Source organism: Lupinus angustifolius, chromosome LG01, assembly GCF_001865875.1.
Source record: "Lupinus angustifolius cultivar Tanjil chromosome LG01, LupAngTanjil_v1.0, whole genome shotgun sequence".
Taxonomy (NCBI): domain Eukaryota; kingdom Viridiplantae; phylum Streptophyta; class Magnoliopsida; order Fabales; family Fabaceae; genus Lupinus; species Lupinus angustifolius.
In genome coordinates, this window is record NC_032009.1 from 21824140 (window position 1) to 21849173 (window position 25034).

Genomic DNA, 25034 nt, shown 5'->3' on the forward strand with positions numbered 1-25034 from the left:
TGGGTTGATAATGAATCTAATGTTTCTTTCGAAACTTCACTCGTTATTTAGTTCAACAAATTTGATTTATAAATTAAATGAGCTGAATTTGAACTAAAATTTGAGGAAAATCAAACAATTCATAAACATTAATTAAGTTTGATTCGAGCAGTTATCCGAATAAACTTTATATATTATATAAGTTTGATATATTTAAGGCAAAATCCAACCAATTTCAACCTGAATTTACTCAAGGTTTGTTCAAACTTCAAACCCCAACGAGATACACACCATTTCCCCAAGACACGTTAATTACACAAACACCCTTAACATGAACCGGCACACAATATTTGTTTAAATAACACGAAAACATGATAGAAAATCCCAAAATAATATTATAAGCAAGTATTATTGGAGGTAAAAAGCTTTTATTCCAGCAAATAATACTTTAGTTTATTGACTTATTCCTTCACTCATCATCTCAATATAACAGAACGGAGATAGAGAGAGAAAGCGGTTCAGTGTTGCTTCCCACAGAAGGGTTCTCTTTGTAATTTCCCAATAAACAAAGCAAAGAAGAAAAAGAAGAAGAAGAATAGATAGAAGCAAAAGAAAGAAAGGGTTATGCGATATTATTGTTTTGATTCATAAGAAATCATCGAAGCTAGGTTCCGTAACGATCTAACTTTGTTCTTCTTATTTCTTAAGAGAGAGAATCATAGATTCATAATCTTCACGTAATATATTCTAACCATTCCTTCATTTTCGCCTTACCCCTTTTCCCAATTCCTAATTTGAATAATTCAATTTTTTCAATTCCGTTCTGTCACTTGCTGGATTCAACTGTTTCGTGCTGTTCATTCTCTCTCTCCTTTTCTATAAACCGCGTTTTCACTGTTGTCTTCGTTTTTTGGTCTTTTTTCTTCACTTGGGTTTCTTTTAACTAGGGTTTTTGGCAGGATCCGAATTTAAATTCGTGATTTTTATTCAATTTTTATGTTTTGTATGTGGGAAGTTGAATATTGTTGCACTGCGCTATAATTTTGTCGTAAAAGGTTTCTTTGTTTTTGTCTGGTGATGCTGATGGCTTGTCTCGTTTCTGGATTCAGTTGTCTGAGCACTTATTAGGTTCAAAATCGAAAAAAGTTTCCTTTTTGTGGTAAAAGCTTGTGTGCTCGAAAAAAGAAGAGAATTGTTTGGTGGTGTGGTGTTTCAGTTTCAGCTATTGCTCAGATTTTGATTTTAGTGTAACCCCTTTATTTGGTCTTGGTGGAAGCTGTTTTTTTTTGTGTTTGGAAGAAAGTGATTTGTTATTAAGGTGTTGTTGTGTTGATTGAGGCTTAGTGGTGGAGAATTGGATAAGATGAGTTCCAGCATCACTGGAAGCTTGGTCCATGAGGGCCAGCTTATGGTTCGTATTGCTGAGAATGGACACTCAATTGAGTTAAATTGTGATGAAAACATGCTTGTTGAGGCAGTTATGAGGTACATTGAATCGGTTACTGGCATTAGTTTCAGTGATCAGCTTGTTCTTTGCTTGGATTTGAAACTCGAGCCACAGCGGCCGCTTTCTGCATATAAGCTTCCATCTGATGGAAGGGAACTGTTCATATTCAATAAAGCAAGGCTTCAGAACAATGCACCACCTCCACCACCTGAGCAAGTTGATATTCCAAGTTGTTCGGAGCCTCCATCACCATCTTCCAACCATGATTTGCACCCTCTAGATGATGCTCTGGATCCTGCTTTGAAGGCTTTGCCTTCTTATGAGCGGCAATTCAGGTACCATTATGATAAAGGGAACAAAATTTATACTAGTACCATTAAGAAATATGAGCATTGTGGGAGACTTTTGAGAGAACAAATGGTTCAAGAAAGAGCAGTTGAAGTTGCAAGGGGTAATTTAGATCAGTACTACAGAATGATTAACCAGAACTATGGGGACTTTATGAAACGTTATATGCTGCAACATAGGATACATTCCGATCTTGTGGTGAATTTTGGGAAGGATGTTGAAAAACTAAGATCTGTCAAACTTCATCCTGCTTTACAAACTGCTAATCGCAAATGCTTACTGGATTTGGTGAAGGAAGACCAATTGCGCAAGTCAGTGGAAAATTGTGCCAGTTCCCACAAGCAGTTTGAGAATAAAGTTTCACAATTTAAGCAAACTTTTGCGGAAGTGAAGCATCGAGTTGAGGAATTGTTGTCCACCAGGGCTTTCTTGCCTATCAAGAATTTAGAACAAGCAATTAAAGAACATCACAGATATATAAATGAGCAGAACAGTATATTGCAATCTCTGAGGTTAGCTTATTTTATTTTGAATTGTGTGCCATCTTTATTACGTGTTGATGAAACGTTCAAGGTTAATGGATTTCTACAAACTCCTGGTCCATTATATGACGATAGTGAAGCTTGTACAGTTGAGACTTTTCTGTTCTAATTTTTAGACCAAGCAAGGAAAATGATATAGGGTTGTGCTTGGTTCTAGATATTACTTGCTCTACTCATTGATTGTTGTAGTTCAATTTATACTTATCATTCCACAATTTTATACTTCTTATCTTATGAGGTACTTTCACAATATCAGCACAGCTCATAAATTACACTTTATGTGGATTTCTGCAGCAAAGATGTTAACACTGTAAAGAAGCTGGTGGATGATTGTTTATCCTCTCAATTGTCCTCCTCACTCCGACCTCATGATGCAGTGTCAGCCTTGGGTCCTATGTATGATGTTCATGACAAAAATCACTTGCCTAAGATGCAGGCTTGTGATCATGCTATTTCTAAGCTACTTGACTTCTGCAAGGAAAAGAAGAATGAAATGAACCTCTTCGTTCACAATTACATGAAAAGCATAACTTATGTTTCTTACCTCATCAAAGATCAAAAGCTACAGTTCCCTGTATTTAAAGAGGCAATGGCACGTCAGGACGGCTTATTTATGGATTTAAAGTTGTTCCATGGCATTGGTCCTGCATACAGAGCTTGCCTTGCAGAAATAGTGAGACGAAAGGCTTCTATGAAGCTGTACATGGGTATGGCTGGGCAACTGGCTGAAAGGCTTGCTACTAAGAGGGAGGTTGAGGTCAGGAGACGGGAGGAGTTTCTGAGAGCACATAGTTCATGCATACCTAGAGATGTATTAACATCTATGGGATTGTTTGATACTCCTAACCAATGTGATGTTAATATAGCTCCTTTTGATGTTGGTTTGCTTAATATTGACATATCAGATGTAGACCGCTATGCTCCTGAGTATCTAGCAGGAATAACATCCAAGTTGGAGAAACATGGAAGCTTTAAAGGTTCATCTGCTTTGGGTAGTGATAGCTCTCACTCAGCTGAAGCTGCAGATATTACTGCTGACTCAATTGATAGATATGATTCTGAGGACCTCCTTGATGATAGTGAGTTGGTAGAAATTGCTGGAACTACCAAGATGGAAGTTGAGAATGCAAAACTGAAAGCTGAGCTTGCTTCTAGAATAGCTTTAATATGTTCTCTCTTCCCTGAGATTGAGTACGAGTCACTGGATGATGAAAGTGTGGATAAGATACTGAAGAATGCCACACAGAAGACAGCTGAAGCCTTGCATTTGAAAGATGAATATGTTAATCATGTTCAGTCCATGCTTAAGATGAAGCAGCTGCAGTGTGTCTCCTATGAGAAACGTATTCAAGAATTGGAGCAGAAATTGTCTGATCAGTATGATCAGGGGCAGAAGATATCCGCTGTAAATGATGTGGCTGGCTTTCCCCTTATGGTTGAGAAGGGTAAGTCGGAATATGCAAGTGGTGAAGCTCATATACCTTGCCTTTCTACTTCTGAGCCCATGGATGAGGTTTCATGCATCTCAAGTTCCTTGGATGCAAAACTTGGTCTATTTACACAACATGCAGGTAATAGTTTAGATGGGGTGGATGAAAACATGTTGGATTCATCTATGATGGAGCATCATCGTGAAGAAATGCAAAGTGTTCATAAGGATAAGAAAGATAAGATAGTCGGACAATCAGGCATGTCACTAACAAACAGTTCTACTGCTGAGAGCATGCCTGTATCACATGATCTTGTACCATGTGCATCAGTTGTTTGTCCAGAGTTGGATTCCAAAGTAAACGATGATAAGTTATTGGAACTACGAAGGGCACTAGCAGACAAGTCAAATGAATTGAATGAAACTGAAGGCAAGCTCAAAGCTTATTTGGAAGAGGTTGCTGTGCTCAGGAGGGAGTTGGAAGCAAATCAAAAACTACTTGATGAATCTCAGGTAACAGTGTGGAATTGATTCAGATGCATATCATTGTACTGTTGCATTCTAATTTTCTGAAAAGTAGTTGCTTTATTCTCCTAAACTGTTGCTTATTTTCTTTATGTTTATTACATTAATCTCATTTTCCAATTCCTGACTCTGTTTTTTATCCTCAATCTAACACGTGTATTCTGCCATTTCTTCTGAAGAGTGCTCAAATTATTATGTCAAAGACCATGGAACGAAATTAATATTTTTGTTATCTTCCCATAGCCTCCACTATCAACACCCATATCTTTGTTAGTGTTTCATTTTTTAGATCCATTTAGATGATAATAGGTGCAGTATTAATAATGAATTTCATAAGCATTTCTATTTGACTGCATGCTAGCCTGAGCGAAGTTGCGTTTGGTTGACCTGTGGCTAGTTTACAATAGAAAAGTTAAGATCATAGGGGCATAGTCTTCTGTAGACACGTTTTGAGAATCTATTGGCTTGAATCGGTTTCTTGGTAAATGCCCCATCCAAATAAAGGTTCATTATTTATTCTTCTGTCTATATTTGGTAGGGAATTGCAGGCCCAGTCCTAAGATTCTTTGGGCCCTAGGGCTAAATATAAATGGCCCTCTAAATTTATGATTTTTTAAGTATGCAAAACTTTAACACCAACGTTTGAACAAAAGTAAAAAATTTGTATATTCTAAGTTTGATGTAAATTTTTGCAACAATTCCAGCAAAAAAAGGAAACAAACTGAAATTTTTGCTTTGAACTTTTTTTTAAGAATATATGTTTATGTATCTTTATATATTTTATCATGGTAATCCTTACGTTATTATTTGCTTTAGCCTAGTGGTCGTTAAATGAATGAATTTTTTGAATGGCAAATCAATTCAGTGTTGCCCAATAGCGGCCATGGCGGATGGCGGTGGCGTTTTTCGGGTACCACTATTAGCCATTTGGGAAATCCTGCCATATGGCCGTGTCCGCCTTTTGCTTGAAAAAGCCACCATGGCGGTAATGGCGGCATTTTGGCTTGCTGGTTAGTTTTTTTTTTAAATTGGGCTGGGATGGTTTTTTTGGGCCCATTTATGGGTTAAAAATTAAAATCCTAACCCCTTTCTATTTTTGTCTCTTCTCCTTATTGTCTCTATCTCTCAAAACTGAGTTCTCTTTTGTGCGTTGCATCGACTACCGCCGCCACAATCACGTTTCTTAACTCTTTTTCATTGCATTTTCCCTTTCTCTATTTTTCTTTCTCTCTTGTTTCTTGTTTTCTCATTTCTTTATCTCTTTTTCATTCCATTTTTTTAATTTTGTTTTTTTATTTACTTTCAAAATATATATTTTTCCAGTTCATTTTTTTTTTCAAGATTACTTTTTTCCCACTTTTTTTCAGTTTAATTTTTAGTTTACTTCTTTTTTTTTTACAGCTTACTTTTTTTACCAGTTTATTTTATATACAAATTTAAAACAATTATTTAACAGTAGCACAATGTATTCCAAAAATAGGATAACACACGGTATGAATGTTTTACATTTTATATTTGTGTTTTGCTTTGATTTTTAGTTGTGGCTCTTTACAATACTTCTTAGTATTGTTTATTTTACTTTTTACCGATCTTATGATGTTATGAGACATTAATACTTATTGATTTTTAATAAACTTTATGTTATTTTTTGATTTTTATGTTATTGTATTATTATTTTATTTTTCCTATTATGTTATATTTTTTATTTATTTTTTGTCAACCGCCATTATGATGTCCGCTATTTTCCCGCAACGCCATCCGCAACGCCTTCATGGCTGAATTTTGACAACCGCCATGGGCCACCATCTGCCATGGGCAACACTGGATCAATTCTCTAATAATTTAAGTTCTAACAAAAGAAAGGGGGAATACCATAGTGCTGAGAATCAAAGACAGTATCTCTAGACTAGCAATGAAGCAATTTGTAAACGTACCACAATTGCATCTTGTTAACTGCTTAAAAGGGTGGCCCAGTGCAGTGCATGAGACTTGGGGAGGGTAAATGTATGCAACCTTACCCTACAAGTGGAGAGGCTGTTTTCAGGATTTGAACCTATAACCTCACCGTCACTAAACAATATCCGTACCATTGCATTAAGCTCACCCTCTAAGTGGGAGCCTAACTGCTTAAGAAAGTATGTTTACTATGACTGTAGTAAGCGTTGGTGCAATAAAAATTTGGCCCCCTAATATCATGAGACCTAGGCCATTGCCCCTCTGGCCTACCTTTTGGGCCTGGCCTGGGGAGTTGTGATGTGAAGGTGAATTGATATGGTTGATTAAGAATTGGGCATCTATAACTTGTGTATGATTAGAAGGGGATCTGGGATGAAGACTAACTAACATAATTGAATTTTTTATCCATAAGGGAAATATTCATTGGTTTTCCTAATTGTTGTGGTGGACATTTTAGTGCTGGCCTTTTATATTTCTAATGTTAAACCTCTTTCACTACAGATGAATTGTGCTCACCTAGAGAATTGTTTACATGAGGCAAGAGAGGAAGCTCAAACGCAAAAGAGTTCTGCTGATAGGAGGGCCTCAGAGTATAGTTTACTGCGTGGATCAGTTATTAAAATGCGCAGCCTATTTGAAAGACTCAAGACCTGTGTTTATTCTCCTGGTGGTGTGGCTGGTTTTGCAGATTCCCTGAGTATTTTGTCACAATCCTTAGCCAAGTAAGTTATTTACATGACTACCTATAAGTAGTTACATCATTAGGGCCTCTCGGCAGTAAAAATGACATCCACTCCCACTTGGTAAAGAAAAAGGTTTTATGGTGTTAGATTGATAGTGATGAAATTAACAATTCACTTCCTCAATAGAAGTATAGCATACATACATTTGGTAGTACTTATATTCAGTTAATGCTATTTGATGCTTATAAAATCGTCTATAACAAGTTAATTTTGCAATTATTTCATTAGATTGACTATGTATACATTAAGTAAGCAGCTCCTGCCTCCTTTGCATGCTTTCCTTTTTTTGGGGAGGGATTGTGTCATACATGATGACTGACTGACTCATAATGAATAACGCCCGAAGATGCTCCTTTCTGGTTGTGTATCAAATAGAGCAGCAGATTCTAAGCTATTATAGTGTTAGACTGATTTACTTTGCAGTGGTAAACTAGTTTATTCATGAACTGTGACAAGAAGGATGAAACTCTCTTTTTTCAGTTCTGCTAATGACAAGGATGATGATGATATTGCTGAGTTCCGGAAGTGTATTCGTGTGTTGGCCGATAAAGTTGGTTTCCTTTCTAGGCACCGTAAAGAGCTGCTTGAGAAGTACACAAGAATGGAAAGTACGAATGAACAGCTTCGGAAAGAATTGGAGGACAAAATAGATCAGGTCAAAACTTATTACAATAAGCATCAACTTGAGAAGCAGGTAATTTATTGTCCTTGTGTTCATGCTAGTTCTAGTTTTGTTGTTTTTTTAACAGCATGTGTTAACATCTGATTATTACTTAGTAGCATGGGTGGTTTGTTATAACTGCATATAACAGGATGCTAGTTCTAACAATTCTAAACTCTTGACTGTTGCTACAGGCTAATAAAGAGAAGATTTCCTTTGGTTGCCTTGAAGTTCATGAGATTGCTGCCTTTGTGCTCACTTCAGCTGGGCATTATGAAGCAATTACTAGGAACTGCTCTAACTACTACTTATCTACTGAATCGGTGGCCCTCTTTGCAGACCATCTTCCAACCAGACCTAACTACATTGTCGGACAAATTGTGCATATCGAACGCCAGACTGTGAAGGTGCTGCCTCCTACTTCTGCTCGGCCGGAGCATGGAAGAGCAGATAAGTTGACCTCTGACATGGCGACTGACCGGTTGACCTTGAGTTCAGGATCAACTACAAACCCATATGGTCTCCCTGTTGGCTGTGAATATTTCCTAGTGACAGTAGCCATGTTACCCGATACCGCTATTCATTCGACGTCTCCTTCCTGATCTTTCTGCTTCATCATCCTACTGGCAGATGAGACATGATGGAAGAAATCAAATGTAAATAAACAACATTCTAAGTTAGAAATGCTCTTTATGAGTGTTGAACTTATAACCATTTGTACAGCTGATGGAGTACTGTTTCAATCCCCCTTTACCCTTTTACATATTTTCTTCTACCTTTTGTGTTGTTGTATAAATTGTGAATATTATTTAGCACTTAGTTGTTTATTTGGACTTATATTGGTCTTCATATTTTTTTCTATATTTTCACGTTTGCTCTTGTAAACAGTGTTTTACAAGGTCATCACCACATCCATATGCAATTAACATTAGATTCTAGTACGCGCTTCCAAATTTGGTCAACTAGAAAAGTGATGTCCCAAGAAAGCAGCAATGTCTGTTGTGTATTTAGGTATAGGGGCATGTAGCATTTGGTCTAAAAAAACTAAAAAAAAAATGTTTCTTCCTGATATAATTTACAAAAAAAAATTGACATCGCCTTGTATTTGAGAATTTTAAGTTCTAACATATTTTAGGAAGCATGTGATTCTTATAACAAGTAGAAATCATGTGTCCCTGCAAGTTAAATAATAGTGCTGTGATCATACAATTGCCTGTAAATCATCAATTTCTTCACCCATGGAGAGTCACCTGATTTTTTAAGATGTATTTCCTTTTTCCTTTTTCTTTGAAATGTTCAAAATGGCAATCTAATTAATCCCTAATTACTATTACACATACATTTGATAGGCATTTTGAATATTTAGGGATGAAAAATATAATTTTAGAATATAAGGACTAAATTGCAATCTGCCTTAACTTTTCGAGGTCTACTTAGAAATTTACTTTTATATATAATCAATGAAATCCCCTTACTCATGAAAGCAAATATTATTTACACATTAAATATTGACGTTTGACCTTATATAATATTAGAGAATCCAAAAGAATCTTATTAAGTTTTTGTTAGCTAATTTAATTTAATTGGATATAAATTCATGTCTATTATTTTAGGCTCTTAAAATTGAATTTTAGCACAATTACACAGAATTACTTCCTACAAATGAATCTCAAATTAAAGGGTAAATTTCCTTCGTAAGGGATCAACAGAATTTTCCACGAATCTCTTAACTTGTGTAATGTGAGTAATTTAATTAGATTGTATCTTAAAATTGCTTTGTCTACATTTATATACATTTATGTACATTTTCCAGAATTTTCCACGCATTACGAAATATTTGTCTACATTTATACTTCATTCATTCCTTCAATTATCTTTCAACATTACGAAACATTAGATTAAGAATTGTAAGTAATATATCTACTTGTATTACATTTATGTATTTTTCTAATTTATCTCTATAACAATTATAACAAACATAACCCCCTACTATATTTATCTTATTAATAATCACAGCTGTTATCTTCATTTTTTTAAAAGTCAAATAAATAAAATTTAATATATATATATATATATATATATATATATATACTATAGTGTAAAAGTCAAAATAATATAAAATAAATATATTTGACTGACCGTTTAAAAAACATTATCGGGTAAATATTAGACTCTAAATAGAACCAAAAGATTTCCAGACGAATAAAAACTAACTGATGTAGTATTTCTTTTTCTTTTCGATGTGAATGAATAATCATTGATTAAAATTCGCACCGGACCTCAATACACCAAGACAAGTTGATATCCTTAACAGACACAAAAATCTAAATCCATAACAAGTGAAATTTAACTAGGCAACGCATTTACTTAAAAATGCGAACAAGAATCGTCTACGAAACCTAGAAAGAGAGACCACAAAACTATCTTTGCAGTTTTTTACATGGGCTCTCAGGATTCTTCATCAAAATATTTTCCAAATCCTACAAGTTCCCAAATACAAATTAAACTTGTACATGCCTATGAGGACATAACGTATTCGCCATCACGGAGGCTCGGCCATGCTCTACCCTCCATTTTTTCTCACTTTGAAATTTCAAACATGAGAAAAACTATCTGCCATTACTACCCCAATCCTCAGATATGTTAAACAGGAACTTCGGAAAAGATGCAATTCGAGGAAGATGAAGAAGCAAATCTCCCAACGAGTCTTTCCTGGACATGCCTGGTGCCTGCTTGCTAGAAGAAACATTTCTGGAGTCCTCTTCAGCAGCCTTCACATCTATTACGCTTTTGTTGCCCTGAATTGGATCAAAAGTATGATGTCTAAGTTGAACATCTTTTCCACCATGAGGTCCTTCAATAGGATTTTCATTGACGTGTGCATTGTGCGCTTCTGCGGTGTCCTTCTGCAGAAGACAGTAGAGAGAATTGACCCTTGACATGAGTTTTTCATCAGAAGCTGCTGTAACCTGATTGTCATTAAGCAGATACTGTCCTATCTCCTCCAGCATTTCCTGGTACTCTGGTCCTTCACCATCATAGGATGGATTCCCAGAGGTAATTTGTTCCGAAAGGCAATGTTCAATGTGGCCAATAAAATCACTCATTGACATAGAAGGCCGCAGTCCAGGCACTTTTATCTGATCCCAATTTCTTGGGCCTTCTTTGGAGTCCATTACAGAACTTGCTGAACTCCTTTCAATTGCACGACAGTCCATCACTTGTACATAAAAGAAAGAAGGTTAATGCAAAGCACACCACATTGGATATCTAATAAAACCAACCCAGATTAATAGATAAGGTATAGAAATGACCAGATAATCTTGGTTCATTATGAAGCCATGCACATATAACAGACAAAAAGTGTATTGATGATACCAATCCACAACATACCCCTTTGGAATTTGGAGGAAAGATAGGCATGAAAAACCAAAATGCAGATTTGTATAGTCAGAGACCTAAAAATAAGTTATACTTCTGACGCTAAATTTTAATTTTGTAAGAGAAAAAACAATCTTGTTAGAGTTGACGGAGATAAAGTATGAGCACCCGGGCTCAAAACCCGGCAGTTGCATGATTCCCCCCTCCCGTAAAAAAAAATGAAGATCCACATTAAGAATGGAAAACTTCCAGCCCAGAATGTGGTGTGTTCAATGCCCAAGTACTATTTGACAAATACAAAAGAGCTACAAACAATATTTCATCCGGCTTTTCAGTAGACGTAACAACACTACTCAGCAAGCATAATGAATGCATGACGAAATTGACATGTAAAAACAACACTAATAGATATGAGAGCCATTATTGAATTTTATTATCATAAACATATCTGACAAATGTCAGACAGGTCTTTTCATAATGATGCTATTTTATTATAGGTGAGGGTGAGCCTCGGCGCAACGGTAGTGACCAAGAGGTCACGAGTTCAAATCTTGGAAGCAATCTCTCTACTTGCAGAAGTAAGACTGCATACATCTACCCTCCGCTGACTCCACTAGGTGAGAGTCACGTGCACAGGATCACCAAGTTATTTTATTATATGCGATTGAAGAGTCTAACATACCGATTTTTCCTGATTTTTATCACAATCACTTTTAAAGTCCTGAATAGATAAAACATGATCCTAAGATGCCATATATTGTAAGCATGAAAGATATATGCGACCTCTCTCTCACACACAGGGGCAGGGGAGAGGGGATAAGCAAACTAATAAATGAAATAAAAGGTCTAGTGGATAGGGAAATAAAAACACAACACTGAAGTTCTTATAATACCTGAACTAGGGGAAGGTGCATCACGGGGTAGACCATCCAAGGAAATGCCAGGAAGTCCATTGTGCTCAATCGTAAATGATGGTGATAGGGACGAATGAGGGGATCCCATGTCCTGGAAACAAGATACAGCAGATCCTTTACCATTGTCTTGATGCATGCCATGATCTTTCAGACTGTTATAGTAAGGCCATGCATCAAAATGAGGTGGATCCAAAATTAATTCTGGCAGTCTGCTTAAGTAATTAAGACGCTCATCACACTGGATAAGCTTTTCAAAATGCTTCGTCAACACCCCTTGCGCACATTGCAAAATATGCACCCTACAAAAGCACAAGATAGAGTTCTAGACATCATTGCAGCCAAGTTAATATTGGAAACATATGACCCAAGCATTTAGTACCAACCCAACACTTGTTAAAACTGGCAAATTTAACCAGATAAACCTTTTACAACAAAAACGACTTTTGCTTTAAAATGTTTTAAAATGTGCATAAAAGTGTTCTCTAAGGTCAAAACATATTGCATCAAATGCAAGTTGACCTCTCTCCCTCAATTATTTCGAAGAGCTCACTTGCTCTTGTCTGAGTGCTCTCCGATGTCCAATTGGAAAAAAGACTTTTAGCATTTTAGAAAGGTTATATTGAATGCTGGTTGTCCTGCCCAGCTTAAGAGTATTAAATGAAATCATGATATTTTTCAATCCGTACCAAATTACTAATGCATAACGGTTGAGCCCAGAACCACATGATATACCTGTATTTGCTAGCCTGTCCATCAGTAAAATCTGCCGTTGCCTGCCACAATGTATGCTTTCTAGGCTGAGGATTAGTCTCCCTGAAGAAAAGAGGCTGTCTAGCAAGCTGCAATAGACAGAAACTCACAAATGAATCAACAAACATAAATGCTCATCCATAAACACAATTTCATATATTAAAGTAGCTAACACCTAGCGCTCAAAGGAGAACAGGGGAACAAAATACCACTACAGTCAACGAGCTAGGACCATTATCAGGACAATTTTCCTTAAGTGCTGTAATATCTGACCACTGGATTTCTATTTTGCTCTTTAACGCACCTTCGAGAACTTCCCAAACAAGCTTGTGTTTAGCAAAGTAACACTTCGCCACTAAGTCACCCTCATATGTTGATTTATACTGTCATAGATAAAACATTGAGTTAGCATATAATCATTGGAACATAAAATTTCCCAAAATTAATAGTGACATGTAGCATCCTGATTGTACCTCCCATGCACCAATCCTTAAAAGTGAAGCTGGGAAATTTGAAGCCTTAAGTTTGTCTGAAGGACCTGATATGGCAGTACCTCCCTGGCTCTCCTTTTTCACTCCAGAGCTTGAGTTTTTGTTTTGTGTATTTGCAATAAGAGTACTCCCTTGAGAAAGCTTCATCTGTATCAAATCTAAAAGCGAAGGACTTTTCCTCAAACGCAAACCCAAAGGGCTGGGCTCATCAAGTATATTGAATTGGGAGGGAGAGCTGAGAGATGTGTCATTTGAAGCATTCCCTTCCTAAACGTTTCACAAAACCATGCACAAGGGGAGAAAAGTAAGTTACAAAAGTAACCAGTCAAATTTATTAACCATACAGCTTATGGAAACAAAAACACCCAATAAAAATGTAATACAAGGATTTTTTATGTTATTTGTAATCAAAATGCATGTTTTATGACCTCAGCTGGATATTACTAATGGCAAGAATAACCTTGACTCTGAAGGCAATGTCTCTATCAGAAAACTACAATCTTATTCCCTAATTCAATTTCTAGGTCAGAATGCTCTTGTAGCAAAAGGCAAAAACAAAATCAACAAATATAAACAATAGTCTTCCTTATTTAATGTTAATGCATGTTCCTAGCTTATTTCGTATATAAAAAACTTATAATCAAATACAAAATATTAAAATCAATATCTTACAGAGAGAGCTTCTGACTCTTAAAAATGTTTGAGTAGAAATTAATCAAATACAGCCATACAGTTGGAGTATAAGGATTTCCAATCTCAGCCAGCTAGAATTAGATAATAGAACTTATAAAACCAAGACCATATATATGAGTATATGATAGATAAAAGAGTAGGAGCTAGATCTGTGTGCCATACACTAATACATAGATTTATAAAACAATTATATGTTTTTTTCCATCATAATTACTAGGATTAAATACATTCAGAATTTTCAAATCCGGACTAGAATGAGAAAATATAGTGAATGCAGACCTCGTGCTAATGCCGCCTATGGTGATTATGATGAGTTAGTTGAGAAAAACATTTTAAACATGACCAGAATAAGGGATTCATTCAAGAAATCTTTTGTCTTAAAACAAAACAAAAAATCCAAAACCACAAATAATTATCACAAAAGTAAATACTCCAGGTCAACTTCGGAGTTCACCCCCCAACAAAAATTTCCTCGGAAACGAGATATTGACTAACACAAAGAGTTAAGATCACAAGTGAACATATCATCCTTTCATATTTCATAACACAACATTTGATTACCAATGAAAATAAGATAAGTAAAGAAGAAAGAAAAACCTAAGATCACATTCATTCAAGTTCTTCCACTGTTTAACACAAATAACAACCTGAATCTCCTAAGATTTACACTGAATATATAATTTATATAATAATAATAAATAAATAAAACTGACTACAATTCCAGAAAACCAAAAAAAACCTTAAAAAGCAAAAAGAGAATCGATTGATGAGAAACCTGTTGCGAAGGCTTGAAGCGCTTGTTGAGAGGTCCATGCTCCTCTTCTAGAGGATCCTCGCTCTCCAACTTCACCGGTACTTTGTCACGAGACGGCGGCGCCATTTGCTGAATAATGAATCAAATAATCCTAAAAAGTAAAAAACAATAATGGAGAGATAAGATAAATATGGAAGTTGTTCAGAAGAATCGAAACCACGATCGAAAAGATTGAAGATTCTGGTAACCCTAGAAGAAGAACCAAAGATGAAGGAATAGGAGTAACAGAAATATTCGATTATTCTGAGTTTGGGAAGAGAAGAGAAAGATTATAAACGCGGACACGTGAGTAACCTGACTAATATGACCTTGCCTTTAACACTTGTCGAGGTAAAAAATTAGATATTTAATATGTTATCATTGGGCTGGTTGAACTGTCTTAATATCAATACGGTATAATAATTATACTGGTCAAATAATCATATTGTCAAAATCAATTAAAACCAGTTAAAACTGGTCATATAGACCAGTTTTTAATTAAATCATACCAGTCATATAAGTCAGTTTTTATTTAAAATTATTTTTTAATAAAAATAAAAGAACATTAGTTTTTATTAATTTTTCAACATTAATGTTAGTATATATATGATTTTGTTAGTATGCAATTTAGTTAATGAACCATCAGATAAACTGTTATACAATTATCTCAATACTCTAATCAATTTACTAATTTAATGATCGATACGATATTAATAACACTCGTTAAGAAATTAGTTGTTTTTATATCTATATACACTTCTCTACTGATGTGTTTGGTTTGAGGAAGGTTAGTTATGTCATTTAGGGGTAGGTCATAGAAAGTGTGCTGGCACACACGTATGAAATGGATAATATGTGGGTCCCTTCTTGGCAGTGATGTGTTTGGCATGCCACGTGGAGCCAGATGGTGCAACGAAAGTAGTGCTGTGTTTTTGTGTGTGTCAGAGCTGTTTTAACTTTTAATTTATTGACCAACTAAATAAGTGAAAGGAAATATTACAAATACTCTAAGATTGTTTTCTAAAATGAGTAATTTTATATAAGGAAATTATACGTTTAAGGTGTGATAATAAATGGATTTGAATTTTCAATATTAATTTACTTATTTTCTATTTATTAAACAATAACAAATTCATATCCATATTTTTACATCATTTTATATATTTCCACATAAATTAAGAATATAAATCATTTTTTTAATAACAATAACAAACATAAATATATTTGGGTATCACAATCTACTATTTTATTTTCTCTCCTCCAAAACATGTGCATATGTCAAGCTATGGAAAGAACTTGTTCTTGAGTGAGAAAAGCTTTCCAAAAATAATAACAACTATAATAGTGAACAAAAAACTTAAAAAATGAATAATTATTATGATTGCTTTAATATTCTTGTAACACCCATTAAAACAAATCATAAATGAATTTATAATATAATAATAATACCATGTTAAATTCCTTCCGAGAAAATATTGCCATTTTAATGTGCCAGCTTGTTACACTACACTGAAATTATAATTTTTTATTATTATGTATACTTTTTCCGCCTTTTCTTTTGTATTTTTATTATCAATCTATTCATTTCATATTTTTTTAAGAAAAGTAATATACACATTAAAAATTATTAATTTATCATATTTAAACTAAAATACTCTTGTTTATCTATTGAACAATAAAAATACATGGCTCAGAGTACGAATCTCTCATTTAGTAAGGTCTAAATATGATAAATATGTATATATTCATTGGATAATGATATAAATGAGATGAACAAATTTATAGAATCTTAAAATTACTAGAGTGGAATAAATTTCAAACTTTAAAAAAGTCTAAAACAAATACTTTAAATCTAAAAACAAACAAATAATTAAAAGGATAGAAACTAGTTTATGCAATTGAAGTAGAAAGATCAACGGATGTTGGTTCAAGTGATACATGTTTGATTAAGGTCTCAGATTTGAGTCTTGTGAATGAAAAAAAATGTCCGCTAAGAGAGTTAGCCCCACGTACATGTTGATGTTCCCGGTTCGGACAAGATTGCCTCCAATGCGAGGATGCATGTGGGAAACTAAAAAACTTTGAAGTAGGAAGGTTTTTTTATAGAGTTAATATATCATTTATCATCTAACTATCATCTAACTATTAATCTTATCTTACTTTTAAGCTGAGGTAATACATAATAATAATAATAATAATAATAATAAATAATATAGTGATTATATAAACTATTGATTACTTTACCATTTGATTATATAAACTATTGATATGAATGGAACTAACAGAGCAAGTGATAAAATGTTTTGGATTGATTTTCTAACTCATTTATTTCTATATTCTTCATCAACACTTTCAACAATATTTCTTATGTAGTCATTTCAGATGGATGGTCACACTTTGGAAAAAAAGTATTTCAGTAAGTATAAGGTGTAGTTAATTTACCTCATTCTCCTTTGAAAATATTTTATTAAACCCACGTGTATTTAGTGATAAGTAAGGGATGTTTTTCTTCCACTTGTTTTTACGAGTAATAATAGTATTTTCCATTTGATTTTTTGAATTTATTTTATCCTAATACAAATGGAGAACAATTTTCCATTATGATGACTTTCTTTTTTTCCAATGTCAAAAACATGTTTAACGTATCATAATTTGTTGTGCCCTCATTTTAAGCTTCCACTATTGTTTGTGATAGATTACTGCATTTTTTAATTTTTGCATGTACTACTTATTTTCCTATATTAATTAATGTCTTGATTTCTAAAGTTGGACAGTAAAGATTTTTTTGCTGCTTTTACTACAGGTGGGTAAGAATGCTGAAAACATTATTTTTATGAGTGGTTAAGAATAAGAAGACTTGATTAAAAATATCATTATCTATAACATATAAAAAAAACACACTTCCTTTCATTTGAGTACTAAGTTTGCAGGTTGCAGAAATTGATACAAACTTAATTGATAAAAGAGATTGAGTAAAATAGACAAATAAACTAAATTTGTATGCCACAGTGACAAAAAAATGCATGTTATATGAGTGGGCCTACACGACTTTACTCATTTTGCAATTATTATGAGTGGCTACTTTAAAGATTTTTTCCTTCCTTTCTATAATGCGTTTTATAAATTTCATGTTATATTTTTTGTTTTTTCTTCATATTTGTGATTTGTTGATTAATAAAAACAATAAACAGTTGAATTTGCAAATGAGACTTAAGGATAAAATTGTATTTACATCATTTATTTATAAGTGGTATCCTTTTAAAAAAATATTCATAATTAACTGTTATTTCTAAAGTTAAAAAGAATATTAAAATGATTTACCAATTATACCCTTACCATTATTACGAGGGAGAGAAAAATAATTATGAAGTAAAACATAAATAAATTTTACCGAAACAAAAAATCATCTATTTATCTGTTTGTGTAAAAAGGAATCTACAGTGTTGGAGAAGTTAATATTAAATTAAGATAATAACACATAACATAAATTATTTTTTAATTAAGTAAAATTAAAAATGACTAAATTCCATTTTCTCCTCATATATTTCAGGAGAGTATGGAAAAGAAAAAATACTTATAAAAAAGTGTAATATACTCTTATAAAAAAGTAGGGGTAAGGATACAATATCTTTTTAGATGATTGAAAAAATCAACCACTCTTATTTTTTCAGACTTATGGAAACTAATCGAACTCATCTCAATATTAGAGATAAAAATTATTAATTTTACTCTTGATTTTAAGGGAAGAAATATCATATAATTAAAGAATAAAAATATCATATTATTTATATATATATATATATATATATATATTTTGTAATTTCCTTAATGCTATTTCCAAAGATTCTCATCCAAAATGGAAGTACGATATTTCTTCCTAGTTTTTTCCGATGTACCAAAAAAAAAATGAAAGTACAATATTGCCCTTTTATTTGATTGGGTCTAATGGACTTTAGTGTAAATATGATGTTGATGAATGGCAAGTGGATAAGATGAGATGGCTGTCACAGGAAGGAGCACAAGTGTTATCTACCTCACCTCTTCTCTACCTGCAAGAAAAAATGGCAGCAAGTTTGGAACAACAACAATATTTGCAAAAAAGAAAGAGTTTAGCAAAAATCAAAAGCAGCAACCCTTTTTCAAACTCAAGATTTCAAAATCACTTTTTTCTCGCACTGCCATTGGAGTGTTTGGATTGGGATTTATTGATGCAGGGTTAGCTTAATTGCTTCTTTAAAATTTGTTTGCCTTCTAGTGTTTTAGTAAAATCTGGTTCATGAGAATGCTTCTTTATACGTTGTTTCAGGTATAGTGGAGATTGGTCAAGGATTGGAGTAATAACAACACAGAGTGAGGAATTGTTGAAGGTGGCAGCATTTCTAGTGGTTCCATTTTGTATGTTTCTCATTTTCTCTCTGTCCAATGATTCTGATTCTTGAAGTTTTTAGCTTACTTAGTTTAATTTGGATATGTATAATTGTGAGTTTGGACGTGATTAAATAATTTACATTTTGTAATGTTATTGTCATTTACATTTGGAAGTTCATATTTTTGCAATAGAATCATAGATATAAGCAAGTGTGGCTCTAAAGGTGCATCACGGATAGAAATGCAAGGAAATTGCCAAGCAACTTCATCTGATTTAAATCTAGTGAAGCCTTCACCTAAAGATTTCTCTTAATTTCAATCGAACTTACCTCATTCTTCTACCTGTATAGATGTGAGACATGGGAATTGGGAGGGAGAGTGTATGAATCATGATCACCATTTTATTTTATGTAATTTTTTGAGAGCTAATATGCCTTATAAGTTTGGACTTACTATACATTGCCCACACTGTTATTATACATTCTTCCTATCGTATACTCAAAGCTAACTTTACTATAGATATCGATCGGGTTAGCTTTTAAACCTGAGCCTGACACTTGATCCGATTAAATATAATGATACTCATTTTAGATAAAGTCTTCTTAATATTATTTATCATATGTATATGATAAAAAATGAGAGAATCAATGATATTTTTGACCAAAAAATGTCATTACTCTGGACACATTTTAATATGAACACATACAAATATGATGATTGAGTAACCATGAGACGGGTCAGGTGATGATTGGTCTCTACCTAGCCATAAATATTAATTAAGTCTAATTTTTTTAACTCGAACATGGTCCTAGATGTGATAAGACCCGACCCTATTCAAGCTCAATCATGATCGGACTATACCGGGTGAGCTGGTCGGGTCAAGTCTTACTCACCCAAAACTAGTGAGGCATGAGAATAGTAAAAAACTACAAGTAAGATAATATGTATTGAACTAAATCTTTCAAGATAAGTTATGAGTAACTCTTTCACTCATCACCTGTATAGTATACAGACCATGGACTCAAAATAAACCTAACACACCTAACCAAGCACCACAAAAAGGGAAATTGCTTTCACATAATGTGTGGAAAGATGTAGACACATTTTGTTCTGTGAGCATGGGAAAACGTAAAATCCGGGTTCCCTTTATTAGGACCAAAAGACCGAAATGCCCTTGGGCTTCAAATTATTGTATGGGCCCCTAATAAGGAAGGAGTTATGATATTTGAGTTTAACATGAGGGTAAAAGTAACCCAAACCAGTCTCTTTTCTTGCCTTTTCTTTTTTAAAGTGCAACTTTGTCTAAGCCCCTCATCATCCAAGATAATAGAAATCTCAAATGAGTCAATGTTGGTCAAAAAACACCTTTTGGGGTGTGTGGCTGCTTATTCTAACAAATGTCACTATCAGTAATCAATTTATCGGTCATTCTAAAATTTTAATAGGGTTTTATCTCCCTAAACCAAAATTTAAATAACATTACTGGGATAAATTTCCCTATGGGCTGAAAGCTAAAATAAGTGGTATAACTTTTTTGATTGGAACAAAACAGAGAAGAGAAGCTCTATGTCATGCCCCAAAAACCGTAGACCAAAAAAGCACACCAACCATTAATTTCTCTCCTGCATTTACTCCTTCGAAATCACTTTATGTTTGGTCAGACAATTTCAGTGGGACAGAAAATGCACAGAGACCACAGCTTATAGCTTCTTCCAATACACAATCACTTTTCCATCTCTTTTCTACAACCAACTTTACCCTTTAAACAAAAAAATAAGACATGCACCCCCTTTCTCTCTCTCTAGTATCTAATTTTGATTTTTATTATTCATGTTCATTTTGACTACTATGCACTAACCCCACTATTTATTTTCCTTCACAGTTTGTCTTCAACTGTGTAAAGTATCTCACCCTTTTGATGGTAGTAGCAGCTGAAGAATAAAAAGTGAAATATGGTGAAGCCTGTGGATGCAACAAGAGATTATGGGATTGAAGAATGGTTGGTGTTTGATATGAGAGTCCTTATGAGGAAAAATGGTTTCTTTAGAATATGTGAAGAATGGGGTGCTTATTATATAGTACAACTTCTGTTTCTCAACAACAACTATTCTTGCTAGTGACTATGTTCTTGTTCATGTTCATCCTCTCCCTCTCATGATTATGATTTTGGTGATGGTGATATTGGTTAGACGGCTCAATATGTTAGCTTAGTGATAGTAGTATTGTTCTTTTTTTGTTTTGATATGGAAGGAATTTGATATCAAAAGCATATATTGCTTTGCCACAGTCACAGGTTTGAATATTATTTGTTGTTATGATCTTAGTCCACTGATTGATTTTTGGATTTTTCTGTATTACTAAAATATACCTCTCGTCCCTATAAGTAAGAAACTAATCATTTCCGTGTGCCTGATTGTCCATCATAACCAGTGTTGCTTGCATAAATTAAAACCTTTAACTTTTGATATTTCTGACATCAAACGACAATTTATACTACTATACTAATATTTTGTTGGTCGGTTAAGTTACTGAGAAAGCAAAAAAGGAAGGGGACGTTTCTTCATTTCAGTTTTGGGTTTCTACATTTTGCAGTAAATGATGTGCACCATATCCTCTAGGATTTTGGTGGGTGAGGCTTTAAATTGAGGGTCCCTTCAGGTACAGTCCACATAACCTTCACCATCCCAACACTGTTTTATTACCGTTTCAAAATTAATGTCAGTCTTTTCTTCTGTCTCTTTTACAAAAATTTATTCATTTTTCTTGGGTAACGTGAAGCTTTGTGATAGTACTGTTAGTAATAAGGAGAATTGAAAAAGATAGCTCTTTTAAATGGTAGTAGCTGACTCTAGTTAGCAACATTCCTAAAATATTACTAAAGGATATGCTTGTTATTTAGTCATCCCTTTCAACATTTTTCCATAATTGAAAATCTCTATTTGCAAATGTTCACAACTTGCAATATATAAAGGGACTATCATACTAATTACATATATTTATATTCGTATAATTTTACACCTACATAATTTCTGCTATTTGATTATGTTTAGTCTTTCAGTTTTCTTTTATGAACGTCATCTAGTCTGCCATATGAAAGTGGTGTATTAAGCAATTTTCAGCTACGTCTTCTCCCTGCTAAATTGATTAGGAATTGTCTGAATTTGTTCATGGAATTTCGTTTTCAACCTTGTGTGATTATGTAGTAGTTCAATGCTATTTTGGTTCTTACATGTGGAATTGTATTATATTGTCCAATCAAGATTGTGGGTGTGGCGTCGGTGGAGATGTTGATCTATTGGTGTAAGACACCCAACTAAATCCAAGACTAAAGAGTGAATGATTTGATTTCTGAGAACAACACTTATTGGAAAGACATTCATATACCGTGAAAGTAGGGTTTTGGGTTGCAAAACATTAAAACTACCAAGTAACCAAGTAACAAAAAGAAAGGCAGAGACTAAGAAATTTGAGCTATGAGTGACGAATGCCTCTTCAGTCTACAATTTCCCTTTAGTTTTAGTATGCAAGTCAAATTGTGGATGTGCACAGTGCACAGCACTATTGAAGGAATAAAGGGTAAATAACAAATAACCAAGAAAAGTTAGATGATTCTTCCTAGGATGGTGACTTGTTTTTCATGATGGATGCTAAAAATTTCATTAAGCATTGTGACAAATATTGTCCTCATAATTTACGTTGGTTTTGATTGGACACGAAAATAATAATAATGCTAGATGGGTTTAACTTCATTTACCTTTGCAGCAAAAATGCATTGAAATGGAAGAGAGATCAGAAATGAAATTGAGTTCTGAAAATATTTTAACCCACAGTGAATGCCGTCAACACATTATTCATCATTGATTTGTATTACTTTTGTTTGACAATCAATAGTAATTAACAAATTAATATTATATGATTTGCTGATAGTATAAAAAACTCTTATACTGTCAGTATATACATATTAAATTTCTGACACAATAGAGAACACTATAACTGTTTTAACCTTTAGCCTTTGTTTACCAAAGGAAGCATAAGAGAGAGTCATTACCATTCTTTTAATTTGAAAGGAAACAAATGGGTTCGGATAGTCCCATTACTCTTATCTATAATGATCCCATTAATGATAAATGAGTTTTTCACTTTTTCTAACATGTTTCTATGGGGATCACACATTTGAAGTTACTGAAGAAAAATATGTTTGTACTGAAATTTGATAAATATACATTTATTGATGTATCTGAATTTTATAAGTGCATTATGTTCCAATGCAAAGTCTATCATTTTTGGGTGACATAAAAGGTAAAAAAAAGTATCATTTTTCGATGGATCACACATTATAAATGCTTGCCCCTACTTTTATTTTGTTTCCACTTGGATTTGGAGTTGTATTTGAAGCCCTTGTAGAGCTTGCAAGTTTGAACTTTGGAGTCGAATGAGGCCACATGACTTGGACTAAGCCCAAAAACAACTAGCCAGATTTAATTGGTAGTGAGTATGGATTGTGTTTGAACTTTGAAGTTTAAGCAATGTGCATATACAAAAGTAATTTAAAGTAACATTTTTCGTGTCAGTTTCAGTGGAACATTTTTCGGGTGCACTTGGTGCTGTTTAATAATTTGGATCCACGTAACTGTGCATTAGCAAAAGTAATTAAATTAAAAGGACATGTGACCCACCAAGCAAAGATAACAATAATAAAGGAACCCAGATGAAAGGGAAGAAATACAATAAATAAAGTAACCAATGAAAGCTTGCTCTAGTAGATATAGTTCAAAAAGATTTGTCTCATTCTTCAAAAGTGCCGTGAGATTGAATGTTGATTACAATGTGAATAATCATAAGTTTCTACTAGATTATCAGAAATATTAAAATGTCAAAATTTGATTTTTAAGAACAACAATTACTAAGAGGAACAAATACATATTAAAAAATAGATTAATTTCTTACACATGTAGTGAAGGGATATACAATGATGAATAGTTTATAATGATGTATATTGGGAGTTTCCTAAAACTTAACTTAACTTTATTTTAAAAGATAGGAAAAGAATCGAGCAACATGGATTGGAATTTTTTAATATTAATTACGTGTCATGGAGAATATTATATCAAATTCTGTCCAACTAATAATACCATGACTCTTGGAGTGTAGTAATCCTAAATGCAAAGGAAGTGTTTCTTTTACTCCATGTAATTGACTATTTATACTAGTTCTTTAGGAAAAAAATGTTTATCATACGTTATTTTTTTAATATTAAAATCTTGACCTACTCAATTTTATACCCTATATGTAAAAAATAAATGCAAATTATTGTCCGAATGCTATATAAACTACCAAATTCCTGATATCACCACCTTAATTTTTGTTAGAAATGATTGCTCTATTATTGTAGGGATTAGGTATATTAATTATACTATGAGCAAATGGAATCTACACCGTCCAACAGTGGTGAAGATGAGAAAAGAGTGGGGCTTTGAGAATTATGGGTAGGTGGGGCCATCCGAGATCATAAATAAGATTAGAAAAGCACAAAAGGATGCAATTGCAGGTGGTAAAGAACGATGTGGACGTGGGATATACAGAATAATTATAAGAGGAAAAAAAATTAAGAAAATGATATATGACTAAATTTTTATAGAAATTTTTATTAATAATTAATTTATAAATAATATGTGTTATATAAGAAGTGATTTCTAGAAATATTTTAGTAACAGAATATAACGTTACTGAAAAAGAGGTTGACTAACACATAAATAATTATGCCTTCACCTCATTAAACCATATCTCATGTTCAATGAACTAGAACTATTGTAGGTGGATCAAGTTGTATTTTTCTTTCTTACCAACAAAGTGTTAGTTTAATCGTTTAAGACTCTGTTGAATTACTATGATGACTAAAATGTTAAGAATTCGATTTTGTAAGTGATATTTGTTAGGAAAAACATTCACATACTTCGAAACAGATTAACTCTTTCCGAAACATAATGTTAATAGTAGCAAAAATAAGTTTGTAT

General features: G+C 33.4%; 3 protein-coding genes across 5 annotated transcripts; 2 read left to right on the forward strand and 1 right to left on the reverse strand.

Moving 5' to 3' along the window:
* LOC109355170 (autophagy-related protein 11) lies at nt 458–8467 on the forward strand. Of its 2 annotated transcripts, XM_019598167.1 has the most exons (6): nt 458–2286; nt 2611–4258; nt 6728–6948; nt 7450–7663; nt 7825–8101; nt 8132–8467. In XM_019598167.1, exons 1-6 carry the CDS (start codon nt 1343–1345, stop codon nt 8230–8232), a joined length of 3405 nt encoding a protein of 1134 aa, XP_019453712.1. In that variant the 5' UTR covers nt 458–1342; the 3' UTR covers nt 8233–8467. The 2 variants fall into 2 exon arrangements, with proteins under 2 accessions (XP_019453712.1, XP_019453704.1); XM_019598159.1 differs by having other exon boundaries at nt 460–2286; nt 7825–8467.
* On the reverse strand, nt 10003–14938 carry LOC109355182. 2 transcript variants are annotated; one of them, XM_019598187.1, is made up of 6 exons: nt 14635–14938; nt 13149–13433; nt 12885–13058; nt 12658–12764; nt 11905–12224; nt 10003–10817 (listed from the first exon to the last, which is right to left on the reverse strand). In XM_019598187.1, the coding sequence occupies exons 1-6, from the start codon at nt 14737–14739 to the stop codon at nt 10240–10242; spliced, it is 1569 nt and encodes a 522-aa protein (XP_019453732.1). In that variant the 5' UTR covers nt 14740–14938; the 3' UTR covers nt 10003–10239. The 2 variants fall into 2 exon arrangements, with proteins under 2 accessions (XP_019453732.1, XP_019453723.1); XM_019598178.1 differs by having other exon boundaries at nt 10003–10850; nt 14635–14936.
* Nucleotides 18606–19174, forward strand: LOC109355191. Its single transcript, XM_019598201.1, has 2 exons — nt 18606–18867; nt 18959–19174. The coding sequence occupies exons 1-2, from the start codon at nt 18650–18652 to the stop codon at nt 19089–19091; spliced, it is 351 nt and encodes a 116-aa protein (XP_019453746.1). The 5' UTR covers nt 18606–18649; the 3' UTR covers nt 19092–19174.